The sequence below is a fragment of the Mesocricetus auratus genome, unplaced genomic scaffold (genome assembly GCF_017639785.1).
Source record: "Mesocricetus auratus isolate SY011 unplaced genomic scaffold, BCM_Maur_2.0 Super-Scaffold_100062, whole genome shotgun sequence".
Lineage (NCBI taxonomy): Eukaryota > Metazoa > Chordata > Mammalia > Rodentia > Cricetidae > Mesocricetus > Mesocricetus auratus.
Window position 1 is genome coordinate 827403 of NW_024429234.1, and position 24115 is coordinate 851517.

General features: G+C 46.4%; 1 protein-coding gene across 2 annotated transcripts in view; it reads right to left on the minus strand.

The window, feature by feature from the left end:
• The window catches only part of Cdh3 (cadherin 3), a 45937-nt gene continuing 21822 nt past the window's right edge, over positions 1 to 24115 (minus strand). The window contains exons 3-16 of one of the 2 annotated variants that reach the window (XM_040736608.1): positions 23289 to 23368; positions 21875 to 22000; positions 21551 to 21706; positions 21305 to 21449; positions 19270 to 19445; positions 18530 to 18658; positions 16911 to 17096; positions 13974 to 14215; positions 13601 to 13746; positions 12658 to 12882; positions 10033 to 10239; positions 4737 to 4867; positions 4265 to 4411; positions 1 to 829 (exon numbers count right to left, since the gene is read on the minus strand). In XM_040736608.1, coding sequence (XP_040592542.1) covers positions 620 to 829; positions 4265 to 4411; positions 4737 to 4867; positions 10033 to 10239; positions 12658 to 12882; positions 13601 to 13746; positions 13974 to 14215; positions 16911 to 17096; positions 18530 to 18658; positions 19270 to 19445; positions 21305 to 21449; positions 21551 to 21706; positions 21875 to 22000; positions 23289 to 23368 — 2306 coding nt within the window. In that variant the 3' untranslated portion in view covers positions 1 to 619. Of the gene's footprint in view, positions 830 to 4264; positions 4412 to 4736; positions 4868 to 10032; positions 10240 to 12657; positions 12883 to 13600; positions 13747 to 13973; positions 14216 to 16910; positions 17097 to 18529; positions 18659 to 19269; positions 19446 to 21304; positions 21450 to 21550; positions 21707 to 21874; positions 22001 to 23288; positions 23372 to 24115 lie in introns of both variants that reach the window. The other variant, XM_040736607.1, reaches the window with a different exon arrangement.

Here is a 24115-nt window from a genome sequence, read left to right on the forward strand (position 1 = left end):
TCTGGGAAAAAATTCGTTTAATAAAAAAACTGTAGAACATTTTTACACGATTGTCATCACTCTCCATCTACAGTACACAACAGAGAAAATTAAAAATGCAAGACAATTTAGACATACTCAGCTAAAAAAAAAAAAGCGGTGATCCATCCCAGTGTGAGGCCTCAAGGCTTGGAGATCAGAGAAATGCAGCACCGGGACCAGTGAGCCCTGCAGGCTTCTCTTCCCCAGGGCCTGAGGGGACACTGACCCCCCACCCCCCAGCCTCTAACTTTTTGAAAATTGCATAAGGAAAAAAAAAGGCTGCAGGAAGAGGCCTCTTTCTAAAGAGAGGGAACCATTGAATGGAAAGTCAGGAAGGGCATCAGAGCAGCTGGCCCTGGGGCTGAGCCCTGTGTGGCAGGCAGAGACCTCTAGGTTCAGCCTCTGAAGCAACCCTGCCCTCACTGACGTCATTGCCACATCCTTCCATCTGAAAGGCTCACAGTCCAGCCCTCACGTCAGAGGCAGCGTGCTACGCACGCACGTCACTTCCTGGCAAGCTCCAGAGTCCTTGGCTAAAGTGGAGATGCCGTTGCAACCTGATCTTTTAGTTCTTGCCTGGACAGCTTGGCAGGGCAGCCTAGTCGTCCTCACCGCCACCATACATGTCAGCCAGTTTCTTGAATCGATTTCCCCATTCGTTAAGGTAGTTGTAGTCCTGGTCCTGGTCGGAGGCGGAGGAAGTGAGGGAGCTCAGGGAGGCAGCATCAGAGCCATTGCCCTCATAGTCAAACACTAGCAGGGAGTCGTAGGGCGGGGCAGTAGGGTCCGTGTTAGCAGCCTTCAGGTTCTAGGGAAACGCAGAACAGCAGTTAGGAATGGCAAGATGGCGACCCTTGCCAGCTGCCTGGGTTCTGGCAAATCAGCGCATCTGCTGAACCTTAATACCCCTACCACCTCCACCCCATGGAAGGTGGCCTGGCCTCTGCCCCCAAGGCTTTGAAAGTTGGAATTAACAGAAAGTATTTAAGACCATGATCTTGAAGTCAGACAGATTAAGCCAGAAGATTACACACACCAGTTTTGAGACTGGGCAAACCCTGGGCTGGAGAGATGGCTCAGCCGTTAAAGGCTAGGCTCACAAACAAAAATATAAGAGACTGGGCAAGTGTCTCTACTGCTCTATGCCCATTTCCCATCTGTAACACAGTGATGCTCCTGTAGCTTTTGAGGAATTGAATACATAGAAAACTTAGTAGGATAGTACCCAACAGTTAGACATTGTCTCTATATGTGCAAATGTGGGGATTAAGACAGAATTTGCAAACTATCTAGAAACTGTCCTCATCTAACGAGAGGCTCAAAGCATCTCTGAGTCAGCAGCTCTGAGCAACATTTCCAGGTGTGAGCACCCGTGTGTCTGATGCAGATTTCTGGGTATGAGCACCCGTGTGTCCGATGCAGTGCTCTTCCAAACAAAACTCAAGTAGAGAGGCTTGCTGCTAGACTACTTCCAAGAGGCAAGGGGGGCAAGCAGGTCTGTTTCCATCTCTGCAGAAGACAGGAGCAGAGGGTGGAAGTCAGGGCTGAGGCGTGTGTGTGTGTGTGTGTGTGTGTGTGTGTGTGGATCAGAAGACAACTTTAGGGAGTCTGTAGTAGGTTCACATATATCTCCCACCTATCTAACTCATGGTTCTACAAAATAACTTATTTGGTGGGTTAAAGCTGGATTTGGGTCAAATCTAAATCAATGGAGGCCCAGACTTGGGGAGTGTGGGGGGAGGTACCAGGGGCTCCAGTGGTCTTGAAAGTTCCCTGGAAGATTCCAGTGCCAGGCAAGTTTGGGGGCCTGTCAGTACCCATCTATCCAATCCTTGAAGTAATCTACAACAGCTTCTACAATTTTCTCCACATTAGAATCTGATGGTAGTGGTGCCTTTAATCCCAGCACTGAGGAGGCGGAGGCAGGCAGATCTCTGTGAGTTCAAGAACAGTCAGAACTGTTACACAGAAAAACCCTGTCTTGAAAAAAGCAAAAAAAACAAAAAAACAAAAACAAAACAAACAAACAAACAAACAAAGGCAGCAGGTGATCTTGGCCACTCTCTAACCCCCAGGGACAGGATTTCTCTGTAGCTTTGAGGCCTGTCCTGGAATTTACTCTGTAGACCAGCTGGCCTTGAACTCACAGAGATCCACCTTCCTCTGTCTCCTGAGTGCTGGGACTAAAGGCATGCGCCACCACTGTCCAGCTTACTTTTTTTTTTTTTGAGGACTCAAGTTCAGTGCCTAGCACTCATGGAATGACACAACTCAAGTTCCAGGGGTTCTGATGGCCTTTTCTGGACTCCACAAACACATGCATACACTTAGGCACAGGCATATACACACACACACACACACACACACACACACACACACACATACACACACACACACAAATAAATTTAATCAATAAATCTAACAAGACTCTTTCTTTTAAAGATTTATTGATTTACTTATTATGCATGCAGTGTTCTGTCTGCATGTATGCCTGCAAGCCAGAAGAGGGCACCAGATCTCATTATATATAGATGGTGGTGAGCCACCATGTGGTTGGTGGGAATTGAATACAGGACCTCTGGAAGTATAGCCAGTGCTCTTAACCTCTGAGCCATCTCTCCAGCCCGTCTAAAAAAACTTTTAAGTAGGTTGGAGAGATGGTTCAGAGATTAAGAGCACTGTCTGCTCTTCCAGAGGACCTGGGTTCAGCTGCTAGCACCCACATTCAGTGGATTATTACTGCTTGTCACCCCAACTCCACATGTACATTTCCCTCCCCAAACACATACACGACTTTTAAAATTATTGTTTATTATTACGACTGTCTGTTTTTCTAAAGACAGGTTATCACTGTGTAGCTCTGGCTGTCCTGGAAGTCACTCCATAGACCAGGCTTGTCTCGAACTCAAAGATCTGCCTGCCTCTACCTCCTGAGTACTGGGATTAAAGGCGTTCATCACCACCACCTGGCTTTTAGAAACCAATTTTATTTTTAAAGGTTTACTTATTTTATTGCCCGCATGTATGTCTGTGAACCATGTGCATACAGAGCCTAGACCAGAAGAGGGCACTGGAGCCCCCAGAACTGGAGTTACAGAGTTGCCAGCCCCCCTGTGGGTGCTGGGACTCAAACCCCAGTCCTCTAGAAGAGAAGCCAGTGCTTTTAACTGTTAAGCCCACTCCAGTTCCACTTACGCAAGTTTAAAATAGAATAAACATTAAAAAAATTTAAAAAGCTGTCCCCTGACCCTCACATGTGTACCATGGCAGACATAGTGTATAAACACACTAAAAACATAAAACACAAATAAGCTGTAAGAATATGAAATAGAATAGAAAAACCAAGAGGCTAGGAAGAGTATCATAAGCCTTTAATTACAGCACCAGGGAGGGAGGGACAGGCAGGAAGACTCTCTGTGAGTTGGAGGCCAGCCTGGTTTACACTGAGAACTCCAGGACAGCAGAGCTACATAGTGAAACCTTGTCTCAAAAACCGAACAGAATCTGGGCGATGGTGGCGCATGCCTTTAATCTCAGCACTCGGGAGGCAGAGGCAGGTGGACCTCTGTGAGTTTGAGACCAGCCTGGTCTACAAGAGCGAGTTCCAGGAAGCCACAGAGAAACCCTGTCTTGAAAAACCAAAACCAAACCAAAACAAAAACAAAAACCAAACAGAGGCTGGAGTAATGGCTCATCAGCAAAGTGCGCTCACTGGCTGCTAAGGGGCTCAATCACCAGCACCCATATGGGGGCTCACAACTGTCTGCAACTCTAGTCCCAGAGGATCCACCCTCTTTTGGCCTCTGGGGACACTGTACATATGTGGATTACAGATTTGAATGCAGACAAGACATCCAAAAGTTTAAAATAATAAAACAAAAAATAATTTAAAGACAAGCAGCAAAAAGCAACACACACATGCGCACACACACACACACACACACACACACACACACACACACACACAGGAAGAGAGAGAACCTTACACACCAAAACCCCAAATCAAACCTTCGTTGTCTGATTCCAGAATACTTTCCTAATAACTGAGTGTTTGAATACATGGCAAATTGTAGAAATTGGAGCAGGAAAGCGAAGCCCACAGATACTCTAGTATTTAGAGATCACACAGTTGGTGGGTAGAGCCAGAACTTGAACTCAAGAGTCCGGAGAAAGCCTGTGTTTGTTCTCCCATACTATGTGCATTTGACTCAGGGCTGCTGTGGGCTAGTCTGCCATGCCTCACCTCGATGATGAAGTTGCCGATTTCATCTGGGTTGGCTGGCCGGGGACGGTACATGGGCGTGGGGATGAAGGTTGGTGCTACATCATTGCGGAGAACCACCTCAGGCCTGGCCTCTAGCCCCCGGTGGAGTTGGGTGATGTCATAGTCCTTTATGAAAACAAATGGAAGAGTTGAGAATGTGTCCCATTCCCCACCAGTTACATCTCACCCCTCTGATGCTCTGGATGTGGCCAGAGATCCCAAAATCCCTCATTTCAACTGCTGCTCCCCCCAACTTAAGGCAGTCTTGAGAGCCACTTAGCTGGTTCTAGACACCCTCCCAGGAGAGGGAGCTGGTGGCCAGTTCTGCATGAAGACAGGTGCCTCGGCCAGGGCTAGTCAACACAGCTAACAGAAGTCACTGGGTGGCCCAAACACTTCCATCACGGGCCGGGGAGCATCCATGTCTCCTCCTAACCCTCCAGTGACCCACCTGGTCCTCTTCGCCACCACCCTCTTCACCATAATAGAAGACGTTGTCACGGGTGTCATCCTCTGGGAGCAGAAGGGGCTCTTTGACCTTTCTCTTCTTTCTCACCAACAAGAGGAGCGCCAGCAGAAGGGCTGAAAGAGTGGGGAAATATGAGCACTCCCCCAACCACGAGGACAGCCAGGCAGGCCCTCAGAGCATAGTGCATTTACTTATTTATGGATTTTTTCAGAGAGAGACTCGAGTAGCCAGGATTAGTCTCACTGTCTAGCTGAGACTAGTCTTGAACTCCTGACCTCCTTGTGGGGTGGCTATTCCTGGTTCTCAACTTGACTACATGTAGACTAAAACCCAAGCATCTGGGCGCACCTGTGAGGAATTTTGTCTTAACTAACCCATTTGAAGTGAGAAGCCTACGTTTGTTTGTTTGAGACAGGGTTTCTCTGAGAAACAGTTATGGCTGTCCTGGAACTCACTCTGTAGACCAGGCTGGCCTGGAACTCACAGAAATCTGCCTGGCTCTGCCTCCTGCGTGCTGGGATTAAAGGTGTGTGCTACCACTGCCCGGCTGGTAAAATGCACTTTACTCAAGATCTTTTGAGGTGAGAAGATCCACCTTTAATCTGGACCACACCTTCTACTGGCAGCCTAGATAGAGGACACGGAGGAAGGACGCTTACTCTTTTGGCCTGCTTGCTCTCACTCTGGCTGGGAAGTCCATTTCTTCACTGGCATTCGAGCCTACTTCTTCAGGATTCTGACATGTACAGAAGACCAGCTGAGACCCCCAGCCTCATGGACTGAACAACTACTGGATTCTTCTTTTTAAATTTAATTAGTTGATCAATTTTTTTTTCTACTGGATTCTCAAACCTTCCATTAGTAGACAGTCAGTGTTGGATTAGCTGGACCACAGCCTACAAACCATTCTAATAAATTCTTTATACATATCCATTCTATAAGTTCTGTTTCTCTAGAGAACCCTGATATTCTGCCTCCAAGACCTCCCAAGTGCTAGGGCCACAGGAACGCACTACCATATCCAGTTCCATTTAGATTTAGAGCCCTCCGGTCTCTGTCCTTTATGCACATTCGACCTTAGGTCCCCACTAAATGTCACCTCCTCCTGGAAGCAGCATGACTCCAATCCTCCACCTGTAGTCCTACAGCATTTATTACATCAGACTTTCCACAGTGGTGGTACTGAGGGGAGCCCCCTACTAGTTATTTTCCATGAGACTCTTAGTCATTTAATATCCTCTAAACTAGCCATAGACTTAAAGGTAAAATAGTCAGGCATTGGTAGTACATGCCGCCTTTAATCACAGCACTCGGAGACAGAGCCAGGCGGATCTCTGTGAGTTCCAGGCCAGCCTGATTTACAGAGTGAGTTCCAGGACAGACTCCAAAGCTATACAGAGAAACCCTGTCTTGAAAAACCAAAAAAAGAAAAGGTAAAATAATGTGATATTTGAAGGGACCAGACCCTCACTCAGCCCCCTGCTATAGCAGCCATGACAGGCTATAGAAAAGACATGAAGGCCTCTGACACAAGGAAACTCCAGATCCTCTGGCCTCCTAGAGCCTAGGGCCAAAACTAAGCACAAAGAAACTCCAGACACCCCCCCACCCCAGATGCTTGGTTCCTGGGAACTGTTTGGCCACAAAAGAAACTCCAGGGGAGACCAAAACCTCCCCTGTAGTTTCCAGGATACAGTTCTGAAAACTATTGGTATCTATGTACAACAGGCTACCTGCAAGTAACAAGACAAAGCCATAGAAACCACAGAATGTTCCCTCTCAGCACTGACCAATGAGAATAATTGGTACACAGATATTTCATGCCAAAATATGACTTTGAAAAATTCTCCTAATTGTTCCCAAATATCAACCAATCAGAAACCAACCCATACCCACTAATGTAATCCTGTAGCTTTTGTCTATAAAACCTAGCAGTAGACAGGGAACTTCACTCCCTCTGGGGGCTGCTGCGTCAGCTCGCTAGACGGGGTCCCTGTCATGGTTGGATGAAATAATAAAACCTTGCTTTTACATACAGTTCAGTGGGTCTGTCTCCCTGGTGGTATCTGGGGATCCTCACGACTTGGGCACAATAATGTTGATATACTGTAGTAAAACTGATCTAGTTGCAAATGCTAACTGGGAATTTAAGGGAAGGACTGGCTTCCAGTGACACAGCTGGGAAGACTGGCAAAGAATTTGCCTGGGGTGTCATGAGTACCCTTTTACCTCTGCTGTGGCAACTCTGTATGGGGTTTTTATTATTATTATTATTATTATTATTATTATTATTATTATTATTATTATTATTATTATCCACTGACAGAAGCTCGATCTCTGTGGCTAGACAAACCTTGCTTTCTTTGGGAGGTCAGATCTCAGGATGCACACCCAGGAATGGACTAGATGTGATTTCTTTTCTTCTCTTTTCCTTCCCACCAGATCTGAGGGAAGGCTAAGGGGGAACAGATCCCAAGGCTTATGTGTATCTGCCTACTCACATCTCCGTTTATCCTGGCCAGGCATTTATCTTCTCACAGCACACTGGCAAAAGGAAACTGTATTTCCTCATCCTCAGCTCCCAACTCCCCACCACAGTCCAAACTCATTTTCCTTTTATTTGTTTTTCTTTTCTAGATAGGGTCTTATAGCCTACATTAGCCTTGAACTTACGATGTAACCAAAGATGACTTGAACTCCTTATTCTCCTGCCTCCGTTTCCCAAGTGCCAGGACTGCAGGTACTCGGCACCATGCTCAGTTTTTTATATGGTTCTGGGGTTCATGCATGTTAGGCAAGCACGCTCTTATTAAAATCTGTTGCATAGCTTTGTACTCAATAAAGGAAGTTTTGTTCAACTAAGGCAACGTGCTATCTTCTGCATTTCTAGGTGACTTGTCTACAATCAAGTATCAATACTCATAAATTCTTGTGAAGTCCATAGGAGTTTATAAATTGTCAAGGCCCAGTTCTCTTAAAGCAGAGATTTCTGGCTCATTTCAACTTAGTCTGAGTACCTGGATGATATGGAGGATGGACTGTCTTATGAAGTCTTGCTTGTCCTTAACGATTTCTAAGATGTGACCAGCACTAGCATGAGGTTTTAATTGTTGACATAACACAATCTAGAATGACTTAAGAAGGGTTGCCTAGATCAAGTTGGCCTGTGGGCATGGCCATAGGGGATTATCTTGAGGTAGAAAGGGCTGCCCACTGAGGGCGACACCATTTCTTAGGCAGGGGATGCTGAACTGCAGGTGAGCCAAGAGAGCAAGCATAAGTGTGCACGCATCCAGTCTCTCTGCTCCTTTATTTTACTTTATGTGTTCAGGTGCTTGTATGTCTGGTGTCATGCGTATGTCTGGTGCCCACAAAGGCCAGAAGAGGGTGTCAGGTCCCTTGAAACTGGAGTTATAGATGACTACGAGCCACCATGTGGGTGGTAGAATTGAACCCAGATTCTCTGGAAGAGAGCAGCCATTTTTCCAGCCCTTTTCATCTCTGGCTGGCCAAGAGCTTATGTAGACCAGGCTGGCCTTGAACTCAGAGATCCATCTGCTCCCGAGTGCTGGGATAAAAGGCATGTGCCACCTATAGAAATATTTATTTATCTATCTACCATTGTTTTATTTATTTATTTATTTTCCAAGACAACTTTTCTCTGTGTAACAGCTCTGGTTAGTCTGAAACTTGCTTTGTAAACCAGGCTGGCCTTGAACTCAGAGATCCACTTGCCTCTGCCTCTGAGTCCTGGGATTAAGGGCCAAACAGTAAAATAAATAAATATTTATTTATTTGTTGTTATTATTTTTATCCAAGACAATTTAAATGTGTAACAGCTCTGGCTGTCCTGGAACTTTTTTCCCCCTGAGACAGGATTTCTCTGTGTAGCTATGTAGACCAGGCTTGCTTCAAACTCACAGAGATCCGCCTGCCTCTGCCTCCTGAGTGCTGGGATTAAAGGTGTGCACCACCATTGCCCAGCCTGGAGCTCATTTTATAGACTAGGCTAGGCTGGCCTCGAACTCAGAGATTAGCCTACCTCTACTTCCAAAGTGCTAAAAGTAAAGGTGTGAGCTACCACATCCAGCCATTTGTTATTTTTTAAGATAGCATATAAAATAAGGGTTTGTCATGTCATCTTTATATGTGTTGGTCTCTTTTCTTTCTCAACATAGTGCTCCTTCTGCTTTCTTATTACATGTAATCTACTATCCCCTTCTACTTCTTCCCCTTGGAATCCGCATTCTAGTTTCATACATATCAACACACACAAATATGCACATGCACACACATAAATGTATTTACATATGTAATTCTAACCTGGGTACCACATGAGAGAGAAAACATGTGGCAGTGTCTTCCTGAGTCTAGTTTACTTCATTTAGTATAATGACTTCCAATTGTATTCATTTTCCTGCAACTGTCATGAGAGAAATTTGCTTTTAATGAAACACTTCTGCTCTCTGGTCCAATGATTCTTACACTGTGGCATGTTTTAGAAGCCCCCAGAGCTGTTAAAACATGGGGAACTAGGTCTTACCCCTAAGCTTCTGGATCAGCAGGTCTGCAGGATGGCCTGTTCTTTTAAAAGCAGGTTTATTGAGTATACTGCAAGGGACAGCCAGCTGGAATAACAAGAGGTTGCCTGAAACCGAGAGTCTGCCTTTCTTTTTTTTTTTTGTTTTTTTTTTTGGTTTTTACGAGACAGGGTTTCTCTGTATTGTTTAGGAGGCTATCGGTCCAGCCCGGCCTCGAACTCACAGAGATCCGCCTGCCTCTGCCTCCCGAGTGCTGGGATTAAAGGCGTGCGCCACCACCGCCCGGCTGAGAGTCTGCCTTTCTAACAAGTTCCTAGACTACCCAGAACTACTGCTTATGCCTCAAAATGACATGACAGGAAGACATTACCCTGGCATATTCTGCAAGTTTCAGAAACATCTATTGATTAATGACTCTCCTAGAATCTGGAGTTTAAGAAATTGGTGAGTTGGGAAGGGGACAGGCAGCTCAGTGGTTAAGAGCACTGGCTGCTTTTGCAGAGTACTGGGTTCAGTCCCCAGCAATCACATGAAAGCTCAGAGTGGTCTATAACTCCAGTTTCAGGCTGTCTAAACCCATTATGGCTTGTACAGACACACATGCAGTGCACATACATTCAGGCAAAAACACTCACACATATAAAACTTTTTTAAAAAGAGAAAGAAATACATGAGGAATACTGGATGTCCTCTAAGTCTTCACTACCCAGTTGCACATGGAGGTATATGGTACTCACTCAGCAGAGCCAGGACAGCACCCAGGATGGGGAGGATGAATCCACCCTTCCAGGGGTCAGGGCAGGTCACCACGTGGCCATGGCAGTCACACACTTTGGCCCTGATCATGGTTAGTTGTTCCCTGTTTCCATGGTCAGACAGAGAAAGGTGCAAATCATATGTGTCTTGCTTCAGGAACTTCTTCAGGGACAAAGCCACCGTGTCTCCTGGAGAGACAGACAATGCATTAGTCTAGGGATGTCATATGCGGTAGGCACTGGGTACCAGATGATAAAGGATTGAGAAGAGCCTCAGCACTGATGAACAAGAAGCAGTCTTTGTCTAAGTGCAGCACTGCTTAGCATCCATGAGGGTTCTGGGTTCAAGCCCCAGAGCATAAAAGCAAAACAAAACAAACAAGATGTCTCCAAAACTCTGGCTAAAGTAAAATTTAACACTGTGAGAAAGAGTATTGGGTTACAAAAATTGCTTCACTTGTGGTTATCATCTTTATCATCTCATTATTACGGTTGTGCTACTGTTGTTGCTGGGATGTGTGTGGGCTGGGGCATGTGTGTTATGATACACAAGTGAGGAACAGAACAGAGTCTTTTGGGATTCAGTCTCCTTCTTCCACCTCCGGATTCTGGGAGTCAAACTCAGGTCCGTCAAGTTGTGTAACTCTTTTACCCTCTGAGAAATCTTGCTACCCCACAAAATTAATTCATCTCTTTTTCTTTTTTATGTGTATGGATATTTTATCTGCATGTATGTCTATACATCTGTGTACCACGTGTGTGCCTAATGCTCTTGGAGGCCAGAAGAGAGTGGTGCTGCATCCTCTGAAACTGTGGTTACAGACAGTTGCGAGCTGCCATGTGGGTGCTGGGAAGTGAACCGGGTTCACTGGAAGAGCAGCCAGTGCTCTCAACCACTGAGTCTCTCTCCACCCCCAATTAATTAATCATTTTAAAATTAATTAATTATTTTACAAGATAGCATTTTACTCTGTAGTCTGGGTTAGTATCAAACTCATGGCAATTCACTTGCCTCAGTCTCCTGAATTCTGGGATTACAGGTGTCAGTTGCCATGCTTGGCTGTCTTTTCATTAAAAACAAACAAGAGGCCGGGCGTTGGTGGCACACGCCTTTAAAGGAGACAGAGGCAGGCGGATCTCTGTGAATTCGAGGCCAGCCTGGTCTACAAGAGCTAGTTCCAGGACAGCCTCCAAAGCCACAGAGAAATCCTGTCTCGAAAAACCAAACAAACAAACAAACAAGAAAGCAATTACAGTATTAGCAAAATGTTAAGTTCTGGGAAGTCATGTGATATTGGACCAATGTTTGTGGTATCATCAGCTGCTAGACTATTCTTTGCCTCAAAATAATAGAATGGTGGCTCATGCCTTTAATCCCAGCACTTGGGAGGTAGAGGCAGGAGCATCTCTGAGTTTGAGGCCAGCCTGGTTTACAGAGTGAGTTTTCGGGACAGCCAGAGTTATACAGAGAAACATTGTCTCAAACATTATTCTAAGAAGTAGCTAACTTAATTGGTTAATATTCACATTAACTGGCTACCTATCTTTTTTGAGACAGGGTTTCTCTATGTAGTCCTGGCTGTTCTGGAACTCACTCTGTAGCCTCAAACTCAGAGATCCACCTGCCTCTGCCTCCTTAGTGCTAGAATTAAAGATATATGCTACAACTGCCTGGCCTGTTACCCATCTTTTGTCTGTCTGTTTGTTTTTGTTTTTTTTTGAGACAGGATTTCTCTGTGGCTTTTGAGGCTGCCCTGGAACTAGCTCTTATAGAGCAGGCTGGTCTCGAACTCACAGAGATTCGCCTGCCTCTGCCTCCCGAGTGCTGGCATCAAAGGCGTGCGCCACCACCGCCCAGCCCTGTTACCCATCTTTAAACAAGTATTTTATTGTACATGTATGAGTGTTTTGCCTCTGCACAAAGTGTGTGCTTGATGCCCATGGAGGTGGGAAGAGGATGCCAGATCCCTTGACACTGGAGTTAAAGATGGCTATGGGCTACCATGTGGGTGCTGGGTAATTGGTCCTGGGTCCTCTACAAGAGCAACAGGTGCTCTTTTTTTAAATTTTATTTAATGTGTACAGGTGTTTCCCCTGCATGTATGTCTGTGTGCCACATGCATACCTAGTGCTGTGGATACCAGAGAAGAACATCTGAGCCCCTGGAACTGGAGCTGCAGGTGGCTGCAAGCCACCCATGGCTGAGCCATCTCTCCAGCCTCTGAAACAGATGCGTTTAACTACTGAGAAATCTCTTCAGCCCTTGCTACCTAATTTTGTTTGTGTTTTTATGGCGAATGTTGCTGTTTGATTGTTCTTTTGAGACAGGGTCTCATTATATAGCCCTAGAACTCACTAAATAGATCAGGCTGGCCTTGAACCCATAGAAACCTGCTGCTTTTGCTTCCTGAGGGCTGGGATTAAGTGCAATCATGTCCAGTCTTGTTTGTTGTATTTTTGAAGACATCTTTTAGGGCTTCTGAGGGATTTCAAAGGCTGATATAAAGCTAAGAAAGAGCACTTGATGGCCACTTTTGAGACCATTAACTCTGGGACCGACACCCGCCCAGCTGAACTGGCAGCCTCCCGCTATCACCACTGAGTTACCTTTCTCGCTGACTTCTGCTGCCCAGTAGATGTCCGAATCATGTGTTAGCTGGGCCTGGAAAGGGGAGGAGTTGGGGGACAGGTCCTTGTCCGTGATGTTCAGTACTTGAGGCACAGGGCTTTGGTTACAGATAGTGATCTGGCGGGGTTCTGGGAGTGGGCCATGGTCGTTGACGTCGGTAAGTGTTAGCAGGAGGGTCCCAGTACCAGTGGTGGGTGGACTCCCTGTTCACAATGACACAAATGACCTTTTGAGCTTCTGCTTTTGCTCTTAGTGGTGAATGAACCAATGTGAAGTTCCCCCAAGGCCTTACTCAGTCTTCCCCCACGTAGCTCCTTGGTTACCACACCTGGCTATCCCCTCCTAAGTTCCTCAAGACACTAAATTCATTGCAGATCAAATTGGCAATGGCAAACCCATGACAATCATACCATAACTCTAATTTGTGTCCACAAAAGATATTACTAACAAATCACAGTGCAGCAAAAACTACTACTACATCCAGCCATTATAATAGATCATAGAGTAAAATTTACTTGTTACCTCAAGTAGTACAGTTGTCTACTGATCAGCTTCAAGAAACCTGAAGCTTCAGAGAAACCCCCCTTAAGGCCTTGGTTCACTAACTGTCAAAGATGGCATAATATTGTAAGCCCCCTTGGTTATGGTGCAACACCACTAATCACTTGTATTCCCAGCAGTCCTTGTCCATCAACCATCAGTAGAAACTGACAGGCCAATTCAAAGTTCAGTGAACTAAAAACAAGCTGAAAAGGGAGTCCTTAGTACCTTGTTTATTTCTTGGGAGTCAGAAAAATTAGGATCAGACTGGTTTGTCAATCCCCTCCCTCCCACCATCTCCTGCTAAGGAGGGAATATGCTATGTCCTGTGCCCTGGGTACCACAGGCCTGCCTGTGGAAGGACTTGGTTAAAGCTCTCACCATTGTCTGTGGCCAAAACCATGACTTCGTAGATGTTGTTCTTCACAAACCGCTCATTCTCACGATCTAAGATGCCTGCAGCCGTGACCTGACCACTGTCTGGGTCCATGGCTAGCCAGCCAGCTGGGTCTCTCAAGATGTGGTAGCTGGACAGAAAGTTGAGAAGGGTCACAGCTAGCATACACAGAATTCTACTGTTATCATTTAGAGCCTCCTTGGACCAACCACAGAGTCTTCAGCCTTGAGGACGGCAGGAAGGAGGGTCTGGTGCAAGGATGATGACATCAGTATTGAACAAACTTTACAGTGAATGGAAGAAGCCACCCAAGTGTACATATGTCCTTAGCTGACCTGGTACCCAACCCCCAGGTACCTGATCTTCTGATCCTCCTTGTCTGGGTCCTGAGCAGTATAGACACAGACCAATTCTCCAATCGAGATACCCTCTTGGGCCTCGATGACTTTGGAAGGTGGGACAAACACAGGGGCCTCATTGACATCTTCCACGTGCACCACTATGGTAGCAGTGGCAGTCGGGAGCTTCACCACAAAGGGAGCCTCATTGGTCACCTCTATGTACAGCGTGTGTTGGTTCTGAGCCTCAAAATCCAAGCCCTAGGAGAGAAGAAGAAGCTGAGGCAGCATTTCGTGAGGTGGCCTATGGATATCAAAGGGGTCACAGTGAAGGGACCATGTCTCTGGCCAGCAACAATCCTACCCCCTCCTACTTCAGGTTCCCCCAACTCCCTGTGTTTCCTAAAGGAAAATCTACTGGGGTCTTTCAGATCACCCCAAGGCTTATTAGTGAGGCCTAGAAGGTTCATTCCCAATGGGGCAGTGATGTCCTCTCTAGGACAGCTGAGAAGCTGTGGGGCATGTTAGTCATGACTAAGGTGCCTCCGGTAACTAGCCTGGGGAGGATGCTGCACCACACCAATGTTGTGGACAAAGAACCACTTCTGTGTCTCTTGTGATTTGCCAATGTCCCCACGGTCACTCATATACTCACTGGAGAGAGAAACCTGCTTATAATTATAGCCAAGAACATGTTTAATATATAAAGCAAGCTTTGGTGTGGTTTTAATATAGACTGAGTTCTCAAGGAATGCAGCTTCTGAAAGGGGCTTGTAATTTAATTTGTTCAGGATGTTTCAGTTGTTTATTCTCTGTTCTGAATACCAGTGGTGGTAATTATTCACCAGGCCAGCACATAGGATCCACTGCACTCGGAATGTTCTACAAACAAATGCAAGGGTCTGACCACTTCACCGTCTTTCGGGGTTATGCTCAAATGTAGCTCACATATCAAAATACTTAGGAATGTTTCTTTCTATTTTATAATTCTCTTTCTTTGTATAATATATATGTGGAGAGAGAGAGGGGGGGTTACTATATAATCCTAATCCTGACTGTCCTGGAATTTTTGTTTGTTGAGCCCTGGCTGTCCTGGAACTCACTCTGTAGACCAGGCTGGCCTTGAACTCACAGAGATCCGACTGCCTCTGCCTTCTGAGTGCTGTAATTAAAGGTGTGCGCCACCACTGCCCAGCTTGGCCTGGAACTCTTAACCATTGAGTTGTCTCTCAATCTCTGGCCTGGAACTCAATATGCAAGACAAGGCTGTCTTTGAACACAGAGATCAAAGGTCTCTTGGGATTAAAGGCATGCCCCACCTGGCTTTATTTAAGTTTTCTTTCCTTTTTTTTTTTTAAAAGAAAACTGAATTTATTTTTATATTTTACTTTCTAGTTGGATATCAGCTTTAGTCAAGAGGTTTATTTATTTCTTATTTTATGTGCATTAGTGTTTTGCCTGCATTTATGTCTGTGTGAGGGTGTCAGACATCCTGGAACTGGAGTTACAGACAGATGTGAGCTGCCATGTGGGTGCTGGGAACGGAACCCAGGTTGCTCTTAACCCATGAGCCATCTCTCCAGCCCTTTAAGTTTTCATTTTTGTGGTGCTGCTAGGAATCAAACCCAGGGCTTTGCATTTACTAGGCAAGTGATCTATCACTGAGCCAGAACCTCAGCCTATTTTTCTACTAAGTACTAAGTTGGCTAAACTGTGTTATATATGAACTTCACTCCATAACATAAGAGGCATTGCTACAATGAATGTTTCAAAAGGATGCATCTGAAATAGTCTTTATTCATGTTTACTCATTTTGTTTGCTTTAAGGCGAGGTTGGAATGAATGGCCTGCTATGTAGACCAGGTTGGCCACAAACAGTAATCCTCCTGCCTCTGCCGCCCCAGTGCTGGGATTACAGGTGTGTACTACTATGCCCATTGGAAGCAGTTTTAAGAACTGCTTCTCACACCAAGTTATTCTCTATATAAACTAGAAGGACAAAGCAAAGACAAATCAAGGTTCTTTTTCTGTGTTCTTTGAGATAAGGTCTTGTTGTATAGCCCAGGCTGGCCTCAAACTCATTAAATCCTCTTACCTCTACCTTCTGAGTGCTAGTAAGTAAGTGTATCACCATGCCTAAATCAGATCCACATTCTTTTCTGGTGCTGACACCTGGGATCAAGCCAACCTACCTACCTACCTTCCTTCCTTCATAGTTTTTTTTGTGACGGGATTTCTCTGTGTAGCTCTAGCTGTCCTGGAACTAACTCTTGTAGGTCAGGTTGACTCACAGAGATCTGCCAGTCTCTGCCTCCCGAGTACTGGGACTACAGGCATGCACCACCATTGCCTGGCTGGGCTCATATTTTTAACCATTAATCATTACCTTTTTTGTTGAAATAGTCTAACTGTATAGTTCAGGTTGGCCTTGAACTCACAAGGTAGCCCATGCTGGTCTTTAAGTTAAGGATCCTCTTAAATGTTGGAATTACAGACACGTGACACCATGTCACATGCTTGTCTCTTAAAGGCTCAATTCTATTCAAGTGTTTATTTGTTTAGGTTGTTTCATAGCTCAGATTGACTTCATAGCTGAGAATGAACCTGAACTCCTGACTTTCCTGATTCAATGTCCCAAGTGTGGGATCATAGGTGTGAATTACCCTGCCCTGTTCCCAAAGACTTTTTGACCCAACCTTACCCTGTATCCTGATAAAAAGAAGACCAAAAGAGAAAAAGGCCCTGAGCTCTATCCCCAGTACCATGATACTCTCCCAACCCCCCAAACAAAACCCACACTCAGACTCTGTTTCAAAAGCCTAAATAAGCTGGGGTTCTTAGCACAAGAGCAAGGGGACTGTATCAGGGGTCACTGTCTTGGTGCAATCCCTAGGCCCAAGGGAAGCGGCCTGAGGCAGGAGGTGTCCCTCTGCCCTAGAGGCCCAAACACACCTACCTTCTTGGTTGTCAGGATGCCTTGGTTGGTCTCTGGGTGAGTGGTGATGGTAAAATGGTCCCCATCATCACCTCCCACGATTTGGTAGGTGGCACGCCATGCCGGTGAGTTGGGGGCATCCAGATCAGTCACTGTTAGACTCTGCACGTCATGGCCCACTGTGTTCTCAGGCACCCAGGCCTCATACTGTGGAGGGAGTGGGGTGGGACACAGTGTAATCAGAGCAGAGAGAGGAGCTGTCCCAACTGGCTACTCCACTCTCCATCAGCTGGGAATCCTCAATCCGCTGCTGGGAAGCCCCATGGCCTTTTCACATTTCTGGACCAGCAACCCATAGAGATTTTCAGGACACACAGGTAGAGAGAGACAATTCCAACCATCAACACAGACATGGAGACAAGGTCACACAACCTGAACCCGCTTTCCCTCTTCATGAGGGCCAGAAGCTCTGGACTCTCCTAGTCTGGGTGCCCAAGCCCCTACTGTGCATAGTCACCACCCTCGGGCAGAGAGCAGAGGTCCTAAGAAAGATGGCAACAGGGATCGGTGCCTCACTGTGCTGGTGGCCAGGAAGTTTGGGCACAGGTTACAAAGGACAAGGGAGACAGCTTTCTTTTAAGCTTTAGGTTTTTGTTTCTTTTTTAAGACAGGGTTTCTCTGTGTAGTTCTGGCTGTCCTGGAACTCTGTAGACCAGGCTGTCCTGGAACTCACAGAGTTCTGCCTGCCTCTGCCTCCTGAGCACTGAGATTAAAGGTAAAATATGGAGTTGAAGATGACTCTGAACTCCTGATCCTGTCTTTACCTACCAAATATAGTATTTATAGGTACCCTAAGTCTTCAGAATAGTGTGTGTGTGTGTGTGTGTGTGTGCGTGCATGCATGTGTATGCAGGGGTGAGAGGTCAGCTTCAGGTATTGCTCCCCAGAAGCTGTCCACCTTGTTTCCTGAGACAAGCCAGGGAGCCCCAGAAATCTTATCCCCACCTCCCCAACAACCTGGCTTTTCACTCAGGTCTCCATGTTTGCACAGCAAACACTTTACAAATTGAGCCATCTCCACAGGCTAGAGATTTGTGTACAAACGCAGGGGAGTGTGTGTCACTTCAACTGATGTTGAGGGTTTTTTCCCCTTTAATTTTATTATATTTAATGTATGGGGTGGGGGAGTGCATGTGTGTTGTAAGCTTGTAGAAATCAAAGGACAGGGTCAGTTCTCTCCTTCCACCACGTGGGTCCTGGGATCAAACAAGTCATTTGGATTAGCGGAAAGTATTCTTGCCCACTGAGTCATTTCTCCAGTCCTGGCATTGAGTTTTCTGTTCCAGAAGCTATGTAAGTTTATGGGCATGTACAGATACAAGGTAGGTAAGCTTTCACATGACAGCAAGCCCTGTACTACCTGTAGACTGTATACAGATCATTACACCAATAATTCAGAACTATCAGGTATTTATCATTATCTCCATTTTACAGATTAAGAAAGAAAGTGGGCACAGAGAGGCCCGGCGGTTTGCCCAAGGTTACACAGCCAGTAAGTGACAGACTTGGAACTTGGTTGGTTTTGGAGAAGCAGCCAACCCCAGTCTTTTATGTGATGAGGAATGCAGGAACGAACTTACCTTCTGTGGCTCAAACTCAGGAGCATTGTCATTGGCATCAAGGATTTCCACTACGGCCACTGCTGTGGTGGTAGAGCCCTCTCCATCCATGTCTGTGGCCTGGATGGTCAATGTGTACTCAGGGACTTTCTGGGGAGAAAGGAGCAAAGAGGAAGCCCAATCTGAGTCCCATGTGAGGGGCTGCTCACCTGGGGGTGTAGAGGCAGGAGAAGCAGTCCTCCCTTTCACTGTTTCTCAGTTCCTTGGCCCACCCCTCACTCACTTCCAGGGAATGGACCAGTATACATATGATGGGGTCCAGGGGTGCAGGAGTCTCATCTCCAATAGCTCACCTGTGAAACCCCAAGCACTGCCAAACCCTCGCTGTTCCACATAGGGTCTTATAACAAGAATCTAGGCAAAGATATTAATTAGGTAACAGAAGGTAATTCCAATATCCAAGGAGCTAGTTCTACTTTGTGGCACACAAGGGACGAATCTGGGCAACATGTAAACTAAATGAGCCATTCGGACAGGAAATGAGAACTGCTCAAAAGCCTGCATTTTACAGCTGCCTCCTTACCCCCAGGGGATCTAGCCAGCAGATTAGGCAGCAGGCCACTGGCCCAAAGAGCTGTGGGACAGCAAAAGTAAAGGCAGCAGTAGCCAAGCCAATGCAGCTGAGCTGGGTCTCCACTGCCCTGCCTTGACCCTGGGACAGCCACAGGAGCTTCTGTTCTGAGTCAGGCTTTGGCACTCACCTCCCGGTCCAGGCCACTGGAGATGACACTAATGGTCCCAGTGCTTTTGTGGATGGTGAACATGAGGTCATAAGGCTCCTTTGGTTCTTGGCTATGAATGGAGTAAGCCACCACTCCGTTGTAAGTGTTGACGGCGTCATCCTCATCTGTGGCTGTTACCTGCATCACAGAAGTGCCTGCAGGGGGAGGGGACCACTGAACACCTTTCTCTCTAGCCCAGTACCAGCCTTGCCTACTCTGCCCTGCACACCAGAAGGATCTCATCCCTGCTCGGTGGCAGCTAACTTTCTGCAACCCACTTGCCATCATGCCCTTCTTTCCTGGGAAGTGGGTCCTCCGTTTAGGCTGGTCACCGCCATCGGGGACATATCTTATATCTCCTATCCTTCTAGCCACAGCTGTGATTACGGTAGTGACTTCTGATAAATTTGGAGGAAGTTTTTTGTTGTTGTATTTATTTATTTGTTTGTTTGTTTGATATTTCGAGACAGGGTTTCTCTGTAGCTTTGGAGGCTGTCCTGGAACTAGCTCTTATAGACCAGGCTGGTCTCGAACTCACAGAGATCCAGGCTGGTCTCGAACTCACAGAGATCCGCCTGCCTCTGCCTCCTGAGTGCTGGCATTAAAGGCGTGTGCCACCACCGCCCGGGCTTTGTTTTTAAAGAATGTACTCATATTGCTGGTGATTCAAGCTTGTAATCCCAGAACTTTGGGAGGTTGAGGCGAGAGGACTGCCCATGAGTTCAAGTCTTGACTGCAGAGTAGCGAGACTCTGTATCAAACAAATAATAAATTAGCATGCTGTTTGTTCTTCATCCTCCTGCTAAATGTAATGGCTATGGCTCCATCAATCACAAGAGTCACCTTAGGAGCAGCAGAATAATAAGACAGGAAACCTAGACCTTTAACGGAAGTCCCAGTGCCACCTGAATCAATTGTCTCTGGGCCTTCTCAGTATAAAGAAAAGAAAAAGCAAAATTTTCATCTTATTAAGATTATTTAGGTCAGCCTGATTTACACAACAAGTTCCAGGCCAACAGAGGCCACATAGTTCCAAAAAACTGACAATACAACAACAACGAAAAGACTTTTAGAAGCTGGGAATGGTGATATTATGCCTGTAACCCCAGCACACAGAAGGCAAAGGCAGGTGGCTTTCTGTGAGTTCAAGGCCAGACTGATCTACACAGTGAATTTTTTAGACCAACATTTTTATCAGTGTTGTGCTCACGATGCTAAGGCAGGATATGACAAGTTTGAGGCTAGGCTGGGCTACATAGGGAAATCTTGTCTCCAAAAAAAAAAAAAAAATCAAAACAAGCAAATAAAAACCAGCTATTTTAATGGTGGGAATTTCTGTTATTGGTAATCTCTGATCAACTCATCTCTGAACCTCTCAGCCAGAGGCCAAGAGGTGATCCAAACAAGAAGGGAATCTAGTCCATGTTCCCAGCACCTGTCACTGAGCTTAGGAACATGCATCGATTCTGTTCCTCTTTTCCCTAGTGATGGCAACTTACTTTGCTTCTGTAAGTCACAGACTGACACCCCTGGGAGCTCCACAGTATGTAGAAGCACATACATGATGCATATGCTTTTTTTCTCTTTCGTGTGGTGCTGGTGGTGCCCAGGGCCTATCATACAGTCAGCATGTGTTCCACCCCTGAGCTACACCCTCAGTGGCATGTGTTGTTTCTAACCTTCATAACAGTTCAAGGTTGATAGCCTACTTGGATTGAAGCTCAGAGGTCATGGATGTGCCCGAGGTCACAGCCAGTAAAGAGGCGAAGTCCAGATTTAACTCTGAGTCTCTGCAGCTCCTAAGTCTGGCTGAGCCCTGAGCTTCTGGGGAGTTCTCAAAAGTGAACGCCAGAGCTCCACTACAGGGCAGGCTTGATCAGGACTCTCGGGGTAGATGGGCAGTGTCATGAGGGAATCTGACACACAGCCATGAAGTTCTGGGCTGACCACCAGAAGCTGATCCCTGACTAGATCTGGACCCAGCTGACCCAGAGTAGCCCCTCCCCAATCTTACCAGGTGTTGCCCCCTCAGACACCCTCCCTCTGAAGGTCTCCTGAGTGAACTTGGGTTTGTTGTCGTTCTGGTCTGTCACCACGATGGAGATGTTCATGGGCTCCTCCACAGAGGCACCATTCTCGGACACTGCATGGCCAAAAAGCTGTGGGCACAGAGGCCTGGGGTGAGCTGGTGCTCCCTCCTCACCAGGCCTCGGGCCTACCTCAGAAAAGACATCTACCTTGGATCCTAAAGGCTACTTACCTCATACTTGACAATCTTCTCCCTGTCCAGTGGCATATTCAACAGCAACCAGCCTGTCTCCTTCTCTATAGTGAAGACACCCTCAGGGGGACTATCTGCTCCAGGCCCAGTGATGCTGTAGAAAATCTTGGTGCCTCTGTCCTTATTAGATTTGAGCTAGAAACAAACAAACAAAATGACAGCTGACAAAGTGGCAGGTGCCTCACCTGGTGGCAAGGAGCCTCCTGCAGCCCTGCGCCCAGCAGCAAGAAGGCTCACTCTTAGGTCCCCAGACGATAAATCCTGCAGACATCAGTGATGCTCAAGCAGAAGACACAGTCATACCTGATTCAGCCTCTGAGGGAAAGGACCCTTGCCATTCTCAGGGACTGATATTGGCGGCATCACCCACTCTCTCTTCTGTCTTCTTAAGATGCGTTTGGGCAGGGAGCTCACTGCAGCCTTCCCTTTCTGCAAGGAAAGATATGAATAATATGTTGTTAGATTTTACACCAAAGGAGAGTCAGGTGTGGTGACACACACCTGTAATCCCAGATCTCAGGAGGCCGAGGCAAGAATCAGGAATTAAAGGTCATCCTCAGCTACCTAGCAATATGAGGACAGCCTAAACCATGTGAGACCCTGTGTCAAAAAATAAAAACAAAAACAAAAAACAACCCCCAAAACAAAAAAAACTCAAACAAACAAACCCAAAAAAACAAACAAACAAACAAACAACAACAATAACAACAAAATACAAACCCAGTTGCCAGGTGGTGGTGGCACACGCCTTTAGCCCCAGCACTTAGGAGGCAGAGGCAGGTGGGTCTCTGTGAGTTCAAGACCAGCCTGGTCTACAAGAGCTAATTCCAGGACAGTCTCCAAAGTCAGAGAAACCCTGTCTCAAAAAAAAAAAAAAAAACCAAACCAAACAAATAAACAAAAAACACCCAGTAATAACACTGGGTAATATTAATAACAGAAAAGAGGAAACATTTATTCATTTTATTGCATATATGCAGGGAATAATTTTTCTAAATGTGTATGACATACGGAAGGAAACTGAAGGGAGAGAGCCTGCTCACAGTGGTTATCTGTGTCTTCTCAAGAAGGATGGGCAGGGATATAAGCAGATGGAGACAAAGATTTTCCATTATATGTCTTTAAATATTTGTGTTTTGAACATTTTGACTATTCGAAAAACTAAAATGCACAGGGCATCGGTGACGCATGCCTTTAATCCCAGCACTCGGGAGGCAGAAGCAGGAGGATCTCTGAGTTGAGGCCAGCCTGGTCTACAGAGCGAGTTCCAGGACAGGCTCCAAAGCTACACAGAGAAACCTTGTCTCGAAAAAACAAGCAAACAAACAAACAAAGCCTAAAACACCCTAGGAAGCGGGTGGTGGCGGCACATGCCTTTAACCCCAGCAGTTGGGAAGCAGAAACAGGTAGATCTCTGTGAGTCCGAGGTCAGCCTGGATTACAGAAGTGAGTTCCAGGACAGCTAGAGCCACATAGGGAAGCTAGAGCCAGGAAGGAAGTATGACTAAGTGCCTCTTCCCTGCCCCGGGGACTGTCTCTCTACTGGGAAGCTTCAGCCACCTCTACGCTCCCATTAGCAGTGGACGCTAGGTTGGCGAGGGTGGGGGGTGCTAAGGGCTTACTTATCGTGAACTACTATAGCAACCAGGGACTCTGGCCAGCAGTAATCTGCACACAGCACCTTCTTCTTGTCCTGAAGACAGGCATGGCATTTTACCTGGACTGTCCCACTGTTGAGCACAGTGACTTCTCCATGCGCTGCACCATGCATCTCATGTCCAGTGCATCCAGTCAATGCTACTGTGAGGAAAAGGAAAGAGGGAATTAGAGAGCAGTCCCCTGACTAGACTAAGGACCGCCACGTGGTGGCACCTGAGGATTTACTCTCTTTGTCTAGGAGGTGGTTACAAGTCTCAGGTGACCTTTCTACACATAGTCTTGCCATTATTTTAGTGTTTTTTTTTAATTATTATGTATACAGTGTTCTGTCTGCATGTATCCCTGCAGGACAGAAGAAGGCACCATTACAGATGGTTGTGAGCCACCATGTGGTTGCTGGGAACTGAACTCAGGACCTCTGGAAGAACAGCCAGTGTTCTTAACCACTGAGCCATCTCTCTAGCCCTCTTACCATTATTTTAAATATGTTTTACATTTGTATGAATTTATATCACACGTGTGCAGGTGCCTGTGAAAGCCAGAAGAGAGCTGGACAGAGCTGGAGCTGGGGTTCCAGGTGCTTGTGAGCCACCTGATGGGAGCGTTGGGAACTGAACTCAGGTCTTCTAGAAGAACAGTACCTGCCCTTGACCACTGAGCCATCTCTCCAGCCCCTACATTTGGTTTGGCGGAGGGAGGACCAGCTCACCATCAGTTTGTGTGCCCAGCCCCGTTTTTCACCAGGCTGGAGAACCAGGGTTGTGAGCATTCATGACATTAGCTGCAGGCAGCCTTGTTGAGTTACAGCTAAACGAAGGTGATTTCTTGGAGGCTATTTACACAGCGTAGGCATTCAACAATGTGACACTGCTACCCACAGACACT